The sequence below is a fragment of the Apodemus sylvaticus genome, chromosome 9 (genome assembly GCF_947179515.1).
Source record: "Apodemus sylvaticus chromosome 9, mApoSyl1.1, whole genome shotgun sequence".
NCBI lineage: Eukaryota > Metazoa > Chordata > Mammalia > Rodentia > Muridae > Apodemus > Apodemus sylvaticus.
In genome coordinates, this window is record NC_067480.1 from 107247270 (window position 1) to 107265688 (window position 18419).

Below are 18419 nucleotides of genomic sequence, written 5' to 3' on the forward strand. Positions count from 1 at the left end.
TTCCCCGGTGATCAGGCACTCTCTGTTCTTGGGCTCAGCGTTGCTCTCCAGAGACATGCCCTCATTGAAAAACTATATAGTTTTCTTTAAAAGTCATTTGTATCAGGTCAAACACGGTGACTTGTGAGCCACAGAACAAAATCCAAAAATTTCAGTCTTAGGTTCTCTGGTCTTACACTCACAGGAAGCCAGGGCTTTACCACTGTCCGGATGCTGCCTCTGGATCTCTACCTCCAGAATAGTCTGCCAGCAGCTGCAGATCCCTCAGGCTCCACCTCCTGTTGACAAACTTGGTCAAGCTCACGATGCTTCCTGCTCTGGCCTCTAGTGCACCTGGTATCCTACCCTGCCTTGTGGCTTTCTTCTCCATGGAATCTGGACCTGGGTTCCTTTTGGTTACCACACACTCAATCTCTCCTCTCAGGAAGAAAATGAAAATCAAGATGAACTTGGGGCCTGCAAAGGCAGTATGTGAAAATGATTCAAGGTTGGGGTCCTGCAGTTGGTGATTTTTAAAATGCTCATGACATCGGACCTTGGGAATCAGTCAGGTGTTGCAGTAAACGATGCTCTGTTGTCCTGTGCTCTAAGGTAGGAAAGGTGACCCTGGGCATGTTAGAGTTGGTTCTGTGGCTGATGTTTTACTTTCATCCTTGTAATGCTGGGGACCCAGTCCAGGACCTTGCGCATCGAGGCACAGGCTCTAGCCCTGAGCAGCATGTCCAGTCAGGATTTAAAACTTTCTAGTCTGCGTGCTAAAGTCTGGGATGTTTGTGACCATACCTACGCTAGTTTTTGCCAAAATCACAATTCTCTCCTCTGGATTTCAAAAGAAGTTGCAGGAATGACTCTATACAAGGTTTGGTTTGGTTTGGTTTGGTTTGCAAAGGCTGCAGGTTCTTGTGACTGCTCTTTTGCTGCTATAGGAAATCCCTGAAGTTGAGGTATGGTGTCATGATTTGAAATCATCAGTCAGAGAACCCAGACCAATTCAGCAGACAGCTGGGACTCCAGTGTGGGTAGAGCACCTTCCAGCTGGGCTACCAGCAGCTACAAGAGGTAACCATGGTGGATAAATCAGGACGAAGGCTGGCATGGAGGTGTGCTCTCCAGAGGGAGTACTCAGTCTCTGGGTAGAACCTAATGGGTAGAAAAACAACGTCTGCATGGCCTAGGACCTCTGGCTATCTGCAGCAGGAAGGGGCTCAACCTCTCCATCACTGCCAGGGTACACTGTGTCCACTTCATCTAGATAATCTCCTTGGCATTTCCTCCTGTGGGGCTTCAAAGTGATTTGGCACTCTGGAACCAGAAATGCACAGCCTGTACCAAGATGTAGAATAGGTCAAGGCTAGCATTATACCTGCATTACCAGGAAGTACATGGTAACAGTCTACAGTAATCCCCCAGAAGACAAAGCTGTCAAGCCATGAGTACAAAGGGCAGAGGGGAGACGGTCTCTGTCTGGGCTCTGGGTCATGGCCTTTGGCAACTCTTCCAGTCACCAGACCAGAATGAGTCATCCAATGTTAGTGCTCCTTTTAAAACGGATTGACTACATTCCCTCCTCTGGGCACGGCCTGGCTGGGTCTGAGGACCAAGCGATGTAAAAAACGAAAGGTGTGACTTTTACAGGCAGTCTGCTCCAGCCTCATCCAGGCTCGTTGGCAGAGCACAAAACACTGAGACATAGCTGGCGCTTAACCCTCCTCACCTGTGCTGTGGTGAGGGCCAGGGGGCTCAGCCAGACACACTCAAGTGTGTTTCCACTTTATAATAAAAATCAGTCTTGATATCCGGCATTTTAGTGTGTAAGACAGAAGGTTTCTTCTTTTAATAAGAATACTGTTTATTCCTTTATCCCTGTTTCCATGTGTGTGCATGTGCGCTTGTGTGTGGAATGTCCCTGTGTGTATATGTATGTTTCTGTATAATATTGTATAGATGCACACATACACAGGTGCCTGTGTATGTGGTATCTACAGTTATCCTCAACCCATCTTCCACCTCACTGATTCTTGCAAAGGGAACCCTGTCAGTTCCCTGAGTTTGTAAAGTACCTCCCACTCACCAAACAGACAACTCACTCTCTTCAGGAAGTTCCTGAAACCCAAGTAGGCCCTGCCATTTGTGGGCAGCCTAGCTTGTCATGAAATCTTCAACCCTCGCTATTGTGTTCTGAGGAGAGGACAAGGAAGGATGCTACTCTTTAAGTCCTTCTCAGTGTGAGTCATTGTCCTTGGCTGTGCTTGCCCTGGCCTCTCCCCACAACTTCTCTAGAGCCAAGGCATCTAAGCCCCATCAGGGTAGTAATTAGAGTCCAAGAGTGGAAGGTGTCAGGCTTAGCCTGTGACACGGTGGGTTCTTGGTGTTTGTGGAATGAACACATCCATGCAAGTATTAATGTCTGAGAAGGGTGTTTATGCAAGGGACACCGAGTTCGATTCAAGGTGCAGAAGATGAACAAGCCTAACATCTGCACTGTGATCTTACCCACCATGGAGGTGCTCAGAAGGGCTACGAGGCAGTGGGTAGGACTGTCATGTCTGCCTACCCCATCCCTCCACAGAGGAGGAAGGCCAATTACCGAAGACAGCCGCCTCAGTTTACTTGATCGCTGGTTCCGGGGCTTCACCAGGAGCTTGTGTTTGGCTGCAGAGTTGTCCAGGCAGGAGGAGAATTCTGGAGGGTGGCTGAAATCAACCACAGGTGCCAGGCTGCCATCCAAGGTCCGAGATGGGACAGAGGTGTCGCTCATGTGGTCGGGAGACTGCGGCCGGGATGAGGACACTAGGATCTTCATGGCACAAGGGACAAACACACCAAGCATTAATTTAGTGACAAGGGTGGAGACTTCTCTCCTTCCAGCTCCCCTTTGGTGTGTTTCTGCGCTCTTTAGACTGTACCTGGGATGGAGTATTTTCAATTGGCTTTTGACAGGGAATGTTTTAGAATATCCTTGTAGAGCTAATGACTGGGAGTTCAAAAGGTAGGGACAATCCTAAGGCCAGGTGAACAGGGTTCTCTCCACAGGAAGACTTTCCATAGTTACTTTCACCAGCAAAACAGACTAGCCCAATGTCTCCAGGAGTGCAGAAACCTGCTGTTTTTGTCAAGGTGGACATGTCGCCCAGCAGTGAGACATCAGGGTGCAGGTCACAGGAAGCATGGAGCCCCATCAGCCTTTGTTCATTCAAAAGGGTCTTTACAGCCTCATGGGGTGTCTGGCCTTCAGCTACCATATGGGGAGCTACAGACGTGTTACTAGTTTACACCTCAGTGGGGAGGAACTAGCTGTCAGCAGTGAGCAAATGCACTGCCAGGGTGGGGTGGGGTGGGGAGGGGGACAAGAGGGCCTTGGCCTTGGCAGCTGTGAGGGAGAATGAGAAAATACCCTAAGATGCTTGCCCCACTGAATACAGTGAGCCTCTACTTGGAGTGAGTATCGGTAGGCTGTCCTACAAAGCTGTGTTTCACAACAAAGCATGGATGCTATAGTGCACACAGCGCACATGTGTGTTGTCTTAGTCAGGGTTTCTATTGCAGCAATGAAACTTCACGACCCAAAGCAAGTTGGGGAGGAAAGGGTTCATCTGGCTTACACTTCCACAGCTAATCATCAAGGAAGTCAGGACAGGAACTCAAACAGGGCAGGAACCTGGGGGCAGGAGCTGATGCAGGGGGCCATGGAGGGTGCTGCTTACTGGCTTGTTCCCTAATGTCTAGCTCAGCCTGCTTTCTTAAAAAATCCAGGACCAGCAGCCCAGTGGTGGTGCCACCCACAGTGGGCCCTCTCCTACTGATTGTAAATTGAGAAAATGCCTTACAACTGGATCTCATGGAGGCATTTCCTCAACTGAGGGTCTTTCCTCTCTGATGACTTTAGCTTGTGTCAAGTTGACACAAAACCAGCCAGTACAAGGGGCAAGAGAGAGAACCTGGAATCCATCCTCTAGGTTCTGAGAATAACCTCACCATCTTTAAAAAAGCATGCAAAGATAATAAAATGATGATGATGATGATGATAAAAATAATACCCTATGTGTTTCTATTGGAGCACTGGACCTAAATATTAGTGGCAGGTTAACATTTTTGTGTGTTTGCTTTTTGAGATAAAGTCTCTCCGTGTATCCCTAGTTGTCCTGGAACTCAGTGTATAGACCAGGCTTGGACTCCCAGAGCTCCACCCGCCTCTGCCTGGAATTAAAATTGTGAATCACGACTCCCAAACTTTAGTTTCCTATGATGAAGGCAGACTGGGTGTACTACCTAAGAACTGGTAAAACCTCGGAGTTTATTTTAAAATACAAAATCAGAACCACAAGAATAAAAAATTAGGTAAGTGCAGGCCTAGCACAAGTGAGCCCCCATTTGGCTAATTAAAATGTATGCACTGCAATGCAACCATGTTTGGAGTTGAGTTCTGTCTTAAATGAATGAAGCTGCTCCCTACAACCCCACCCCACCCCAGCCCCACCACACCCCACCCCACCCCACCCGATGGAGCCAATTGAAGATAGAACCGTCAGAGACTCAAGCCCAAGGCTCAAAAGATAGAGGAAGGGGGGGTAATGTCAAAAACGAAGCAACAGGTTGCTCCCATAGACAGAGCCTGCCACGCAGCTGGATCTATTTCTGAAAAGAGACAACGCAATTGTACCCAGGAGAATTCTAAGTTGCTAACAGATGCAATCTTACTTCACAGAGGAAGGCAACCTTTCCCGTCATCCACACCTTGAAGTTGGGGAACAGGTCAGTAGTCTACTGGCCCCACACCCCATTCTGACTGTGAGCAGGGATAGGCTCTCCCTGAAGCCAACCTCTGAAGTGATAACTCTAGGCAGCTCCACGGGAGTTCCCAACCCCTAGAACTGACTTAAAATCAGCCACACCACAGTCCTAGCTTTACAATTACAAAAAAGAACTAGCTTGGGTGGAGAAGAGGGAACTCTGTGTAGCAAAGTTGAATGGTTACTGAATACAAGTCCAAACAACCCAGAAGTGGTAACTCTATAGTTACATTGTAAGCAATGCCCAGGCCCAGCCAGGGGTAGATGTGATCCAAGGATGCCCAAAGCAGGTGTTCTGCACAGCTGTCAACACCGGCTCTGTGCTCACTTGTTTTTCAAGGGTCAATATAATTTGGATCATTCCCATTACATCTGCCCTTAGCACAGCTTATTAATATGGAGAAAATGGCCACCCGTTTTGTCTTCTATATATGTATACATCAAATGGATATTAACATTCTTACCACAAACAAAAATGGCCTCATGAACATGCTGGGGTGTTTATTTGTGAGATGGAGTTTATGGGAATACAGCAGCTGGGATCACTTCTGGCAGTGGCTGAGGTCACACTGCTGGTCAAACTCCCTGGGCTGCCTTTTCCCCAGAGGGCTTCATGTGACTCAAACGGACAGGTTCCTGCGGTCAGGACAGGAACAGTGCTGAATGGTATTCAGTGTTTACTGTTCTCTTTGTGCTCTGGCCAGTGCCATGGGAGGGGAGGCACGGAGGAGAGGTGGCCACTTCCCCTCTTTTCTGGGTCTGGACATCTGCTCAGACAAGAAAGACAAGGCACAGAGCAGATGGCACCAGACTGACCACACAACCACACAAACGGGAGCAGTCTCCATCACTCATGGAGACCTTGCTGGGAGACATGGAGGGTCTCCAGAGTTCTAGCCATGCTTAGTTGATGGAAACATTCGAGGGCACAGACTGCACTCGCCTTTATAGTTGTGCTTGGACCCACATCGTGCAGCAGGGACATCTCTGGGGGGCTCCGGGGCAGTCCATCATCCTCAGAGCTTATGCAGGTCTCCTCTGCCCGTTTGATAGGAAGGCCTCCTGGAGGTGGTGGCCCCAGCTTCACATTACATTGTATTTTTAACTAGATTGAGGGAATAGTAATCATTACTATTTTCATCAACAATACCTAGCAGCAAATCTTCCTGCTCTGATTCATTCATTCAGGAAATAACTTTAGCCCCCTTGCACAGTGCCCTGACCTGAATGTCTGTCTCCAACTCCCTCACCTATGTCCGTATTCATTAGGCAGTCCCCAACAGTGAGTCAGAATGTGACGAGAAACTTGCATGCCTGAGAACTGTGAAGAACCTGTGATCCTACTTTCAACTGTATAAAACCGTAAGCTGAGATCACTTAGAAACTTCTGGATCAACACCAGACCGACACCCAGTGAGAATGCCAAGCAAACCCTTACCTGCAGAGCCTTGATCCGGTCACACACATTTTCTTGGGAGAACACCCGCACGGGCCGAGCAGGGTCCTGTCCCGATTCAGGAAAGAAAATACTGTCGTGGGAGAGGGCCCGGTTGCCCATAGTGCTCCTGGATTCCCTAGGATAAAAAAAGCCTCTGTGAGCTTCCGCCACCTCCACCTGATCCTAGGGACTCAGAGCAAGGGGATGAAGGAAAGCCCCCTGTCACACACAGTTAGCAGTTGCCCCTCTGTCCCTGTCACTGTCAAACATTAGTCAGAACCTACAGAAGGGCATTTTCCTAAGAGATTTGAAGATTGTAGACTTTTTTGATTATTGGAAAAAATGAAAATTGGGAGGTGTGAGGTCCGAGTCACAAGCCTGTAAAGAGGAAAGTCTGGCGCTGGCTGGGTCCTGTGGGGATCTGTCTTAGATGTCCCAGGAGCGCGAAACTGTGGACTGTGGGCTAAGCTAACGCGCCGGCCATAAGCTGGAGGCTGTCGTCGGCACAGCAGCATCTCCCCAAGATGATCCAGACCACAGAAACAAGAGCGGCACGTGTGGAGGGCTTTCCCTGCGCTGCTGATCCGGCACGGTTTGTATGTCCCACCCCTGTGCTTCGGACCTGAAGCGTGGAAGCCCGGCTTCAAGCCCGAGGACCTGATTCAAAACCACTCTCAGGACATTCATAAACTGCTCTCAGAGGATGTGGGAATTGGCCATCAGACTTTCCTAGCCTGCTGAATAATAGGTGGAAGGAGGTGGCCGAGACCGTCACTTAAGGAAGGAAAGCAGCCTCTGCGTGCATGGGACGCCTTGTGCACACAAGCCCCACCCTGTCCTCCTTGGGCATCCTGTCCTCTATGAGGCACTTGGGACTCAGAGGTGTGTCCTGTCCTGTCCTATTGCATATCCAACTGTGTTAGTAATGCTGTGTGTGTGTGTGTGTGTGTGTGTGTATGTGTGTATGTGTGGTATTGTTGTTTCCTTTCTAGCCTGCCCAGGAGGGTGTATCTTTACAGGCCCTCAGAAGGACTCAGCCTAGAGACTGCACACTCTGAATGCCAAGGCCATATGCACGCCTAGATTATCTTCCTGCAGCCAACAGGAAACCCTAACTACTGGCCAAACATCTCCAGTCCAGGTGTGACTAGGAGTAGAGGCAGCAGGAAGGCCTCAGGAAAGACAGGGAAAAACCCCATGAGGGGCCTGGACATGGTCATTCATTATTACAAATCTATACAATGGTAAACCACACGTGCCCCTCAGCAGCTGTCAAATCAAATGAGCTTCAGGTGTCCAGGGGAGGGCTGGGCAGGGGATGGAGGGGGTGTGAGAGCTCTGTATTAGCATGGGCTTACCAGAGGACACCAAGTAAAACAGAACACACAACACAGAAGAGTGTGGCACATCAGCTGTGTTTGAGCAGAGAGGTGGCTAGACATGCAAATGCACTGAGCACATGAATGTGCCTGCTAATGGTTTTTAGAATAAAAATGGGTACACTGGTAGATACATGACTGTGGTTTCCTCTACTGGGAAGGAAAGAACTGGACGGGGAGACAGGGTCAAGGGTAACAACAGTTACAATTTTGTCTCTGGAAATATACAATGTGTTTCATAATGTGTTACACAAAGTCAATCCAAAAGGGAAAACTCTAAGACTGGGGGAGAAGGGAGTCTAATTGTGTGGCAAACACGATGGCACATCGTGGCACAGTACTGGAGAGTCAGAGGCAGGAGGATCGCTGTGGAAACGGAGAAAGAGAAATCACTGCTACAGGAAACAGAAAGGAATTTTGTCACAAGCCAAGCTTTTCCATGTAACCGAAAATGGGATACAGAGAAATAAAGCAAGGAGTTTCATCTTTCCTGGAATTGCAAGTGTCGGTGAATGAACTGCCCAGAATTCTCTCAGAAATAAACCTATTTCCTAGTTTGACCCAGTAGAGGTCTAGAAGAGACTACAGCTGAGTAGCCGTCATGGCCACCACACCCACGCTGTGATCTCCGAGACAACTTCTCTCTGACAGGAAGGAAACATGACTTGTGAAAAAAAAATGCAAGCCAGGAAGCACACAGCACTGAACGGGGACTTCTCCCATGCAGGAAAGTAAGGCAGCTTTCAGAGATGGCTGGATCACGACCAAAGAGCAGGAAGCTAAGTGGAAGCAAGTCTTCACAGCGCCAGATGAGACCATGAATAAAGACTGTTACGGATTAGGACGCACCAAACATTAGAATCAGTGTGCTTGGAGTCGATGTGTATGTAGCTCGGTTGTTAGGTTCAGCTTAACACACACAAAGCCCTGGAGTCATTCCGGAGAACCACATAAGATCGGGTGTGGCACTGTACATGCATAATCCCAGCACTCTGAAGACAGAGGTATGCTCCAAAGTTCAGGGTTGTCCTTGACCATATAGTGAATCTGAGACCTGTCTAGGTTACATGAAATTCTGTGTAAATAAAATAAAATTTATTTATTTATTTTTATTTTTTAAAAAATACAATGTTCACAATGATCTTTTAGGGGAAAAAAAGAAAAGAAAACTAATTTTTGGGTCAGGTTAGGTGTGACGGTGTCAGGGACCACTCTGGGAGCAGACACCAATCAAACGCCAACCAAACATTATTTTGCTTTCCCTGAACAGCTTGTATTTCAGGCTCTTATGAAGTCGACAAAGGAAAGCTATTCTTAAATTTTTAGATTTATTTCATTTACACACATGTGAGGGTTTGCCTACTGATATGTATAGGACATGCACACCTGGCATCTGTGGAGATCAGAGGACATCAGATCGCCTGGAACTGAAGTTTCAGATGTCTGTGAGTCAACCATGAAGATGTTGGGAACTGAACCCAGATCTTCTCCAAGAGTAACAAGTGCTCTTAACTGCTGAGCCATTTCTCCCGCTCCTGATAAAGGAACATTCTTCATAGAAGGAACCCAGCAATGTGTAAAATGAACGGAGAAATTAGAAATCCCGTTTTGCACTAATGGACCATCTACATGTTAAGAGCATCGGGTACAAATGGGGGAGTATTGACAGAAACCACTCAGGATTAAGATTGGTGGAACAGGGCTGGAAAGATGGCTCAGAGGTTAAGAGCACTGACAGCTCTTCCAAGAGTCTTGAGTTCAATTCCCAGCAATCAATGATGGCTCACAACCATCTGTAATGGGATCTGGTGCCCTCTTCTGGCCTGCAGGTGTACATGCAGGCAGAACACTACAGAATAAATAATAATTATTTTTTTAAAGATTGGTGGAGTATTTGACACTGACCACTCAAGATTCTGTGCTGAACTACAGCATCCATGGAGCTGAGATACCAAGGGAGTGCAGGCCCCTTAATACAGGGGCAGGCCACACCCACATCTTTACAGGCTCAATCTCTGTGCCTCTAGAGCGGGTTCTTAACCTTTCCAACCCTGAGATGTTTTAATATAGTTCCTCATGTTGTGGTGACTCCCAACCATAAAATTATTTTTGTTGCTACTTCATAACTATAGTTTTGTTACTGTTATGAATCATAATGTGACTATCTGACACGCAGGATATCTGACATGCAACCCGCAAAGGAGTGGAAACGCACAGGCTGAGAACCAGTAATCTATGAGCCAATATAGCCAATATAGAACGGGGAGAACAAAATCTGTAGCTCAGGTGAACTGGGGGCAGATGCAGAGAGCAGGGTGTAGGCAAAGGGACCCAGGGGGCTGTCACTGTCGGGACCAGCACCAGGACACCGCAGCACAGGCCATCTGCCTGTGACCTCGCAGAGCCTGATGACAGATTGTCACAGAGAATAAAGAAAGGGTCTGCTCCTCAGTGTTCACCTTGAAAAAAGGTCATGGCTCCTTCCAGGACCTCACTGCACCAGATCTCTAATCACCTATAATTTTTGTCTTTCCTCTTTTATTTTATCCTAAATTTCACACACACACACACACACACACACACACACACACACACACAGTGGAGGGGGGTTGCATGTGAGCCCAGGTGCCTGTCATTACATACAGGTGCCCACAGAATCCAGGGGGTTGAATCACCTGGAGCTGGAGTGTGGGGTTGTGAGCCACCTCATGTAGGTGCTGAGAACCGAACTTAGGTCCTCCGCAGAAGGGTCTGCAATCTTAACTGCTGAGCTGTCTCTCCACTGCCAGTCCCACCATCTTTCTTTCATTAATTACCGTCAATCATGTTCCTACTGTGTGATAGTCACAGACAGATATCAAGGGCCCTGTTCTGCTTTCCCTGGGTTCCTATGACAAGGAACATGGCCGATGTACGGTTGTTTTCCCAGAGCCTGGTCCTCTAGCTATGCTCCTGTTTGTGGCTAGAGAGATCACTTCCAGGCTTGTTTTTCAAACACTGGGAGGGAGATGGGGTGGGATTAGAGTTTCCCTGGGTTAGCCAGGACTGCCCCTTCCCTAACCACTTTGCAATCTTGCAAGGTACTTTTCTTTTAGCTAGCTCTGGGAGGAGGCGGGGGAGGGGGGGTGGGGGGGGTGGGGGGGGTGGGGGGGTCCTCCGGTTCTCCATCTTAAGTCTTACACCACCACCAAGTGGCCAGTGTAACTTCTCTGCCTCTAGAGATAGGCCGCCCTGTCCCTGTCTCTAGAGCAATGACCTCCTGGCTGGCATTTTACCCTGAAATGAGAGCTGATGTTTAAAAGATATTACAAGCTCCCTCCTCTTCTCTTCAGCCCAAAATATGGCCCTGGGAGTAACTGGGAGAGACACACAACTGTATTGTGATGAATTACAAGTTACAAAATAAAAGTTTTGTCACCCAGAGCTGCCTGAGTATCCCTCCTCCCCCTTCTGCCCGCCAGTGTGTCTAAATTTGTTAGGTCCAGCCAAGAAGCCACGGCCTCTCTCTCTGCAGGCCTTGCTCTTGCAAAAGTGCCTTTACTCCGTCAGCATTCAAGTTCAGAGATGAGTAGTCCCGGTACCGTGTTCCAGGTCCTTGGGCATTCTTGGTGATTACACCAGCCTCCATCTCCCAATGCTGCTCTTTCTGCTGTGTGATTCTGGGCAGGACCCAGGTCGCTTAGGCTGGTCTTGCTGATTTCTGTTATGATTCGTAGTATCATTTTTTGCAGCTACTTCGAAAAAACCTTATCTCTGTGTGTGCACATGCCACGGTGCCCAGGGATGCACCAGAGGCACGCCCAGATGGCGGTCCTGGCCTGCCAACTTGTTTGGGACAGGTCCTTTGTTACTCACTGCTGTCCCTAAGCCCGCTCACACAGGAGCTTCTGGAGCATGTCCTGTCTCTGCTTCCCATGTTGCTTCAGGAGCTCTAGAACGATAGACCTACATGGACCTGTCTTCCCAGCAGGCACTGATGTGAGCTTTTTATTTATTTACTCATTTAAATTTCTTTATTTTATGCATATGAGTACACCATCACTATCTTCAGACACACCAGAAGAGAGAATCAGATCCCATTACAGATGGTTATGAGCCACCATGTGGTTGCTGGGATTTGAACTCGGGACCTCTGGATGAGCAGACAGTGCTCTTAACTGCTGAGCCATCTCTCCAGCCTGTGAACTTATTTTTTTAAAGAGTTTATAAAGCTAGTCAGTAGTGGTGCATGCTTTTAATCCTAGCACTTGGGAGGCAGAGGCAAGTGGATTTCTGAGTTCGAGGCCAGCCTCGTCTATAGAGTGAGTTACAGGACATCCAGGGCTATACACACACACAGAGAGAGAGTTTATAAGATTTTATTTTATGCTTTTGTGTGATTTGCCTGCATGTGCATATGTGTGTCATGCATGTACACTCTCAGAGGCACCAGAGAATTCAGAATTAGAATGATGGATAGTTCAGCTCTCACGTGGGTCCTGGGAACCAAATCACAGTTCTCTGCAGGCGTGACAAGTGCTCTTAACCACTGATCCATGTCTCCAGCCCCAATTATTATGACTTTTTAAACAGTCATCACACCCAATGGGTAGCAAGTACACAATCGGGTTCCCCCCACCTTTCTCCATCCCTGGGCTTGAAAAAGTTAATAGACACATCATACACTAAGAAACTCCTAAGGCCCAGGACAGCCAGGGCTACACAGAGAAACCCTGTCTCAAAAAAAAACAAAAACAAAAAAAGAAAGGAAGGAAGGAAGGAAGGAAGGAAGGAAGGAAGGAAGGAAGGAAGGAAGGAAGGAAAGAAGGAAGGAAGGAAGGGAGAGAAAGAAACTCCTGAGGCTATCACATGGCCCTGGAGGGGAGGAAGCTCAGGAACTTGACAAGATACTAAGGCACTGAAGTAAGTTCTGGACACCTCCTGTGCCCAATGTCCCCTCCTCTTGAGGCTCACAAGCCAGACGCACATGAAGGCAACTTACTCCAGCTCATCTTCCGAATCATACACGGGTCCAGACTCCTCAATGGCGATGACCTCGCTCTTGGCAGGATTTTGCTTCCAGGCGCTGTTTCCAGTGGGCGAGGGAGATTCCTTTCTCTTCTTCTTCCCAAACAGCTTCTTAAAAGTTTTAAATTTGGACTTTTTCTTTCCTAATCAGATGAAAAGGAAAGAAATTATCAGTACAGGTGTGTCAGTTCAGGTGTGTCAGTACAGGTGTGTGAGGGGGCACAGGTGTGTCAGTACAGGCGTGCCAGTACAGGTGACCAGAAACCAGGGACCAGAATACCACAGACAGACAGTTGTGTCAGTACAGGTGCGTGAGGGGGCACAGGTGTGTCAGTACAGGTGTGCCAGTGCAGGTGTGTCAGTACAGGTGTGTGAGGGGGCACAGGTGACCAGAAACCAGGGACCAGAATACCACAGACAGACATGAGGTGTAAGGATGCGCACCTGAAACAAATACTGGTTTCTATCTTTTTTTTAAAATTAAAAACGTATGTGTATAGATGTGTGCATGTCTGTGCACCCCGTGCATGCACTGCCCAAAGACATGTTAAGAGAGCACCGGATCCGAGGGACTGGAGCTACAAGATGGGTGGGTGCTGGGAACCGAATGTGGGTCCTTTGGAAGAGTGGCCAGTGCTCTCAACCTCTGAGCCACCTCTCCAACTAGTAAATGAGCAGAGAACTCTGGACAGGAGGAAAGAAATCCAAATCCAAGCGACCTTCCTTGCGCCAGATGCCATGTTCTTTAAATCTCTGGAATAAGCATCATAAATATTTCATGCATAACACACACACATAACGTCTGCTGAGGTGAAGGCTGTGTGATAACTCAAGTTGTTTTTTTAATGTATTATCTTTTGAGGATTTATTTTATTTTTAAAATCGTGGGTATGTAAGAATAATGAGCAAATTGTGGTCAGTGGAAAGGTTGTGGCCAGACCGCTCTCCTCCGATGTCACCTTCATTCCTGCCCACGGGGGGCCTCTCAGACCCAGAAACGCATGACTCCCCTCAGGGCAGTTCAGCCGTGCTCCACCCTTCTGTGAGTATCTGTAAGACTGGATGGTAAAGGGGAACAGAATCAGAGCATACAAATGTGCTGTTTGGTTTCACAGCAGAAATTTGCTAAAACTGTCTAAGACAGCGTTATTAAGTAAGTTCCACATAGAACTGATTTAAAATATAAGAGAGGGTCTTTCTAATTGTCTTTGTGTTAAAGTCCCCTTGGTAACTTCAAGTGACCTCGCCTTCACGAGGGAAACAACCTGAGGTTCTGCCAGCAAAAGCCAGGCAAACAGCATTGCTCCAGAGGGGACAAATATTCCACAGCAGTTTTCTCAACGTCTGATGGAAATTTCCTTTCACATCACAGAATTATCTTGTATGCAGATGGTTCTCCATCCAGAGCTTGTGCTGAAAGTCTCTCGGGAGGACTTTGCATTTGACAGGGACACCACCTGGCCTTCAAGCAGTCAACAGATTATTAGGTGTCCCTGGAGACCTTCACAAGTAAACAGGCCTCCTGCCTTGACACCCAGGTGCTGCTCAAAGGAGTGAGGAGTCGGGGTGGGAGCGTGGCTAAGCAGAGTGTGACAGCTGGATACTCTTAATGCCAATGGAAAACCCAGCTTCGGGAGACCTGGCACCCTCTTCTGGCCTCTGCAGGCACTGCATGGATAGAGACACACCTAAATCAGTCTATTCACCAGTACCTCAAGAGCAAATCAGCCTCTCCTTTGTTTTAATTTCTTCCTCTCCTGGGTTTTGTGATCCAGTTACTTTTTAAATTTTTTCAAAGATTTATTTATTTATTATATGTAAGTACACTGTAGCTGTCTTCAGACACCAGAGGGGCATCAGATCTCTTTACAGATATTTGTGAGCTACCATGTGGTTGCTGGGAATTGAACTCAGAACCTCTGGAAGAGCAGTCAGTGCTTTTAATCACTGAGCTATCTCTCCAGCCCTTGATTTTTTTTAAAGGTTCTTTTGAGGAAAACCTACAATGTTTAAACCTTCTCTTCTTTGCTAATAAATACATTCCAGGAAAGGCAGTTCCCTCTAGATCTGCTAAGTTCTACACATCATAAAAGTTTTCATTACTATTCATTGGTTTAAAGTATTTCCTGATTTCCATGATCATACCTTTTTAGATCTATGTGTTATATGGAAAGGCATGTCTTCATCTACAAACACTTGGCAAATTCTATGTCTTCGTCATTAATTTAATTGGAGTGAAATGATGCACTCCAAATTTTGTTCTAGTCAGATCTGGAGAGACTGGCTTTATGGTTTCACATATTGACAGTTTCCGTGAACTTCCTAGAATGCTCAGAAAACAATGTATTTTCCTCTGTTTTAGAGATGGCAATTTAGGCTCTGCTGGTTTCATTTTGAGTATATTTTACATGTCTGTACTAATTTTTAAAACAAAATAAATTTTTCCTAACAATTTGAGAGAGGGAGAGAGGGAAGGGAAGGGAGGGGAGGGGAGAGGAAGGTTTTATTTACCTTTCTTTAGTTGCCAATTTCTACTTCACAATTTTTAAAGAACCTTTAAAAATTTGTGGCCGGCATAGGCCTTTGACAATGCCTCTGTTCCCCCCCCCCCCCCCAGGCCTGACAGACACCCTCTTTGGGTTTGGTCTTCCAGATTGGTAGTTATCTTTCTGATAGCTCACAGCTTTGCGGGTCCTGCCGTACTGTTAAGAATCAGCTGAGACTCTTCTTGCTTCTGAGAAGGTAGATCTCTCTCCTCTTTGGACCTAAAGACTCTTAATTTGAACTTTGGCTTTCTACATCTTTCCCACTGTATTTCTACAGCCTTTATTTCTCTTAGGAGTCATTGGGTTTGTTTGTTTATTTGTTTATTTATTTATTCCTTTTATCAATTTACTACTCCCTTTATTCCTATTAAGAATCCTTGGGTTTCTTTCTCTCTTTAATTAATTTATTTTTAATTTATTAATTTATTTTTAATTAATTTGGGTATACATGTCCGTACACACGAGGTGCCCGCAGAGTCCAGAACCAGCTGGCCTGAAGCTGGAGTTCCAGGTGGCTTTGTTGGGAACTGAACTCAGGTCCTACACAGGAGTAGCAAGTGCTCTTAACCACTGAACCATCTCTCCAGCCCTCACTGGGTCTTAAATCTGTGGACCAGGCTATTGTTTGCTTGTTTTTCTCTCTTAACAATTCTAGAATTTTCCAGGCATCCTCTCCGAACCACATGTGAATGCGTGCTGCAGGCTGTCTCTCAACTCTCTGTTTTCTTTGATGGTTCCCATTTTCTCCACATTCCTCTCTGCCCTCTGTGACCTTGAGCTCCTGTGATCTGTTCTTAAACACAATGCTGAAGTCCCACTAATTATATTTACTTTAAAAAATAATCCACTTGTTTTTAAAATTGGCACTACCAATTAAAATATTTTAAATCATGGTAAACATCACTCTGGTATTCACAGATGAGCACAATGACTTCATGGGCCAAGATGCAGAACAAGTCTGTACCATCTCCTCACGCTTCCGCACCCTTAACAAGCAGCCGTCCAAGGATCTGCTCCTTCTACGTGGTCGAGTCATGGTGTGTAGATCAGGTCGGAGTACACAGCCTTTGATTCTGGATTTTTTTTCACTTAGAAACTTCTTTGTACTGTTATTAAGCATCGACAGTCTATTCTCTTTTGTTGCTGAGTGGTATTCCGTTATTCAGGCACACTGGTTGGTTGACCCATGTGACCAGCTGAAGGACATTTGGCCGTCATGAATAAAGTGACCTTCAGTCTTTGTGCAAACATACACTTCCATTGCCCTCAAGCCAATTCTTCAGTGATTCAGAAATTGCCAAAATGTCTTTCAAAGCGGCTATACTGGTTTTGCATTCTACAAGGCAAAGCGTCATGACCAATACTTGTAATTTTTTTTAAAAAGTTTTAATCCAGTTTAATGCCACAGGTTTTCATTTATATCACTGAAGGAATACATATGCTGCCACGTGTCCACCACAGGCTTAGGCTAAGCATCTTTAAAAGCCCCTGGCCAGTGTTAAATTAGGCTTGTTGTTGTTGCTGCTGTCTTATTTTGGATAGTTTAAAATGTATGCTGGATGTAAGCTTTTTAATCAATGTGATTAAAATACTGATTTACAGTATTCCCAATATGTGACTTAAATTTTTATTTTATTTAGATTTATTTATTTATTATGTATATAATGTTCTGCCAGCATGGCCAGAATATGGCACCAGATCTCATTACAGATGGTTGTGTACCACCCTGGAAATTGAACTCGGGACCTCTGGAAGAGCAGCCAGTGCTCTTAACCTCTGAGCCATATCTCTAGCCCTGTTTTTATTTTCTTAATAATGCTTTTACAGAGAAAGTTTTAAAATTCTGATGAGGATCCACTCATAAAATTATTTTTTGTTATGGGTTAAGCTCTTATATCTAAGGACTCTGGTCTAGCTGTAGGTAATATTTCCTCTTACTCTTATAAAGTATTGGAGTCTCTCACTTATATCTGTAGCTCACTTTGAGTTGTTGTGGATCACAATGAGGTATAGACCAAAGGAGCTTTTCCTTCCCTTCTCTTTCCTTCCTTCTCTTCTGTTTTAAATTTTATTCTCTCTCTCTCTCTCTCTCTCTCTCTCTCTCTCTCTAACACACACACACATACATGTATATATATGTATGTATGTGTGTATGAATGCTTTGCCTGCATGCATGTAAGTGCACCGTGTGCATGTGCATGTAAGGCGTCACGTCTAGATCTGGAGTTGCAGAGGCTCCCAGACCCTATTACCTGGGCAGTTGGTTTGAGAAAGGGTTTTATTGTAGCCCAAGCTAGCCTTGAACTTCCTATGTAGCTGAGGATGACCCTAAGCTCCTGATGCCTAGTTTCCATCTCCCAAGTGCCCTACTCTAGGTAAGACAGTCTGACATTCCTTCAAGAACACAGTTTGCTTTTGTACAGTCCCTGGGGTCAAGTCTGATCTAGGAGCACTACTGACCCAAGTTCAAGGGTAAGGGTCTCTCAATTTTCCAAGTCAAACAACTGAGGCTACAAGTGCACTGGAGGGCCGGTTTATCTGTGGTTCAGACCCCTACAGCTTCTCCAAGGGAAGGGCTTCTACTAGATAGGCCTCCTCAGATCCTGTAAATCGCCTTCTATCCACCTCCTCATCTTACCCAACAAGAAAATGAGATTCAAAGTTTCAGAGTAAAAGACTGAAGGAAAATTTGCTTATGTTCCTAAGCTACCATCTTCCTTTCATCTCATGTTCTCATCTAGAATGTTCAACATTTAAGAAGGCAAAGTTGGTCAGGTTACCACAAGTTCACTATGATCAGAAACAACAACAAAAACCCAATACATAGATTCGCTTATTTCCTAAAATTGATTCCTTATGGTGACAGAACTAGCCTCCACTGAAGCTATTTTGTGGGAAATTAAATATTTGCTATAACATTTTCTTATTTTAAGAAGCAATAATTTAGTGTCCCATGATACAGTTTGAATAACCATTTTCCCCACTCAGGGTTAATCTTAAAATACCCTCACTTCGTATTTGGATTTATTTGGTAGCTACTGAAATATGACAGAAAGCTGGTCCTAATGTGAGCTGAACAATCCATCTTCATACACAAAATAGAATGTCCACTGAAATAAGTGTCTGAAGGCAGAAGCTGGTCATGGATTCATCATCATGGGAAATTATCCTTTATGGGTTCATTATCATAAGAAGCTATCCTTCATAGGTTCATTGTCATGAGAAGCTATCCTTCGTGAGTTCATTGTCATGAGAAGCT

At 46.0% G+C, this 18419-nt stretch overlaps 1 protein-coding gene across 1 annotated transcript in view; it reads right to left on the reverse strand.

Annotated features, from left to right (window-relative positions):
- Cracdl (CRACD like) overlaps positions 1-18419 on the reverse strand; it is a 118609-nt gene that overhangs the window by 22360 nt on the left and 77830 nt on the right. The window contains exons 3-6 of the mRNA XM_052193525.1: positions 12589-12757; positions 6229-6364; positions 5734-5895; positions 2588-2797 (exon numbers count right to left, since the gene is read on the reverse strand). Of these exons, the coding sequence (XP_052049485.1) occupies positions 2588-2797; positions 5734-5895; positions 6229-6364; positions 12589-12757 (677 nt within the window). The remainder of the gene's footprint in view (positions 1-2587; positions 2798-5733; positions 5896-6228; positions 6365-12588; positions 12758-18419) is intronic.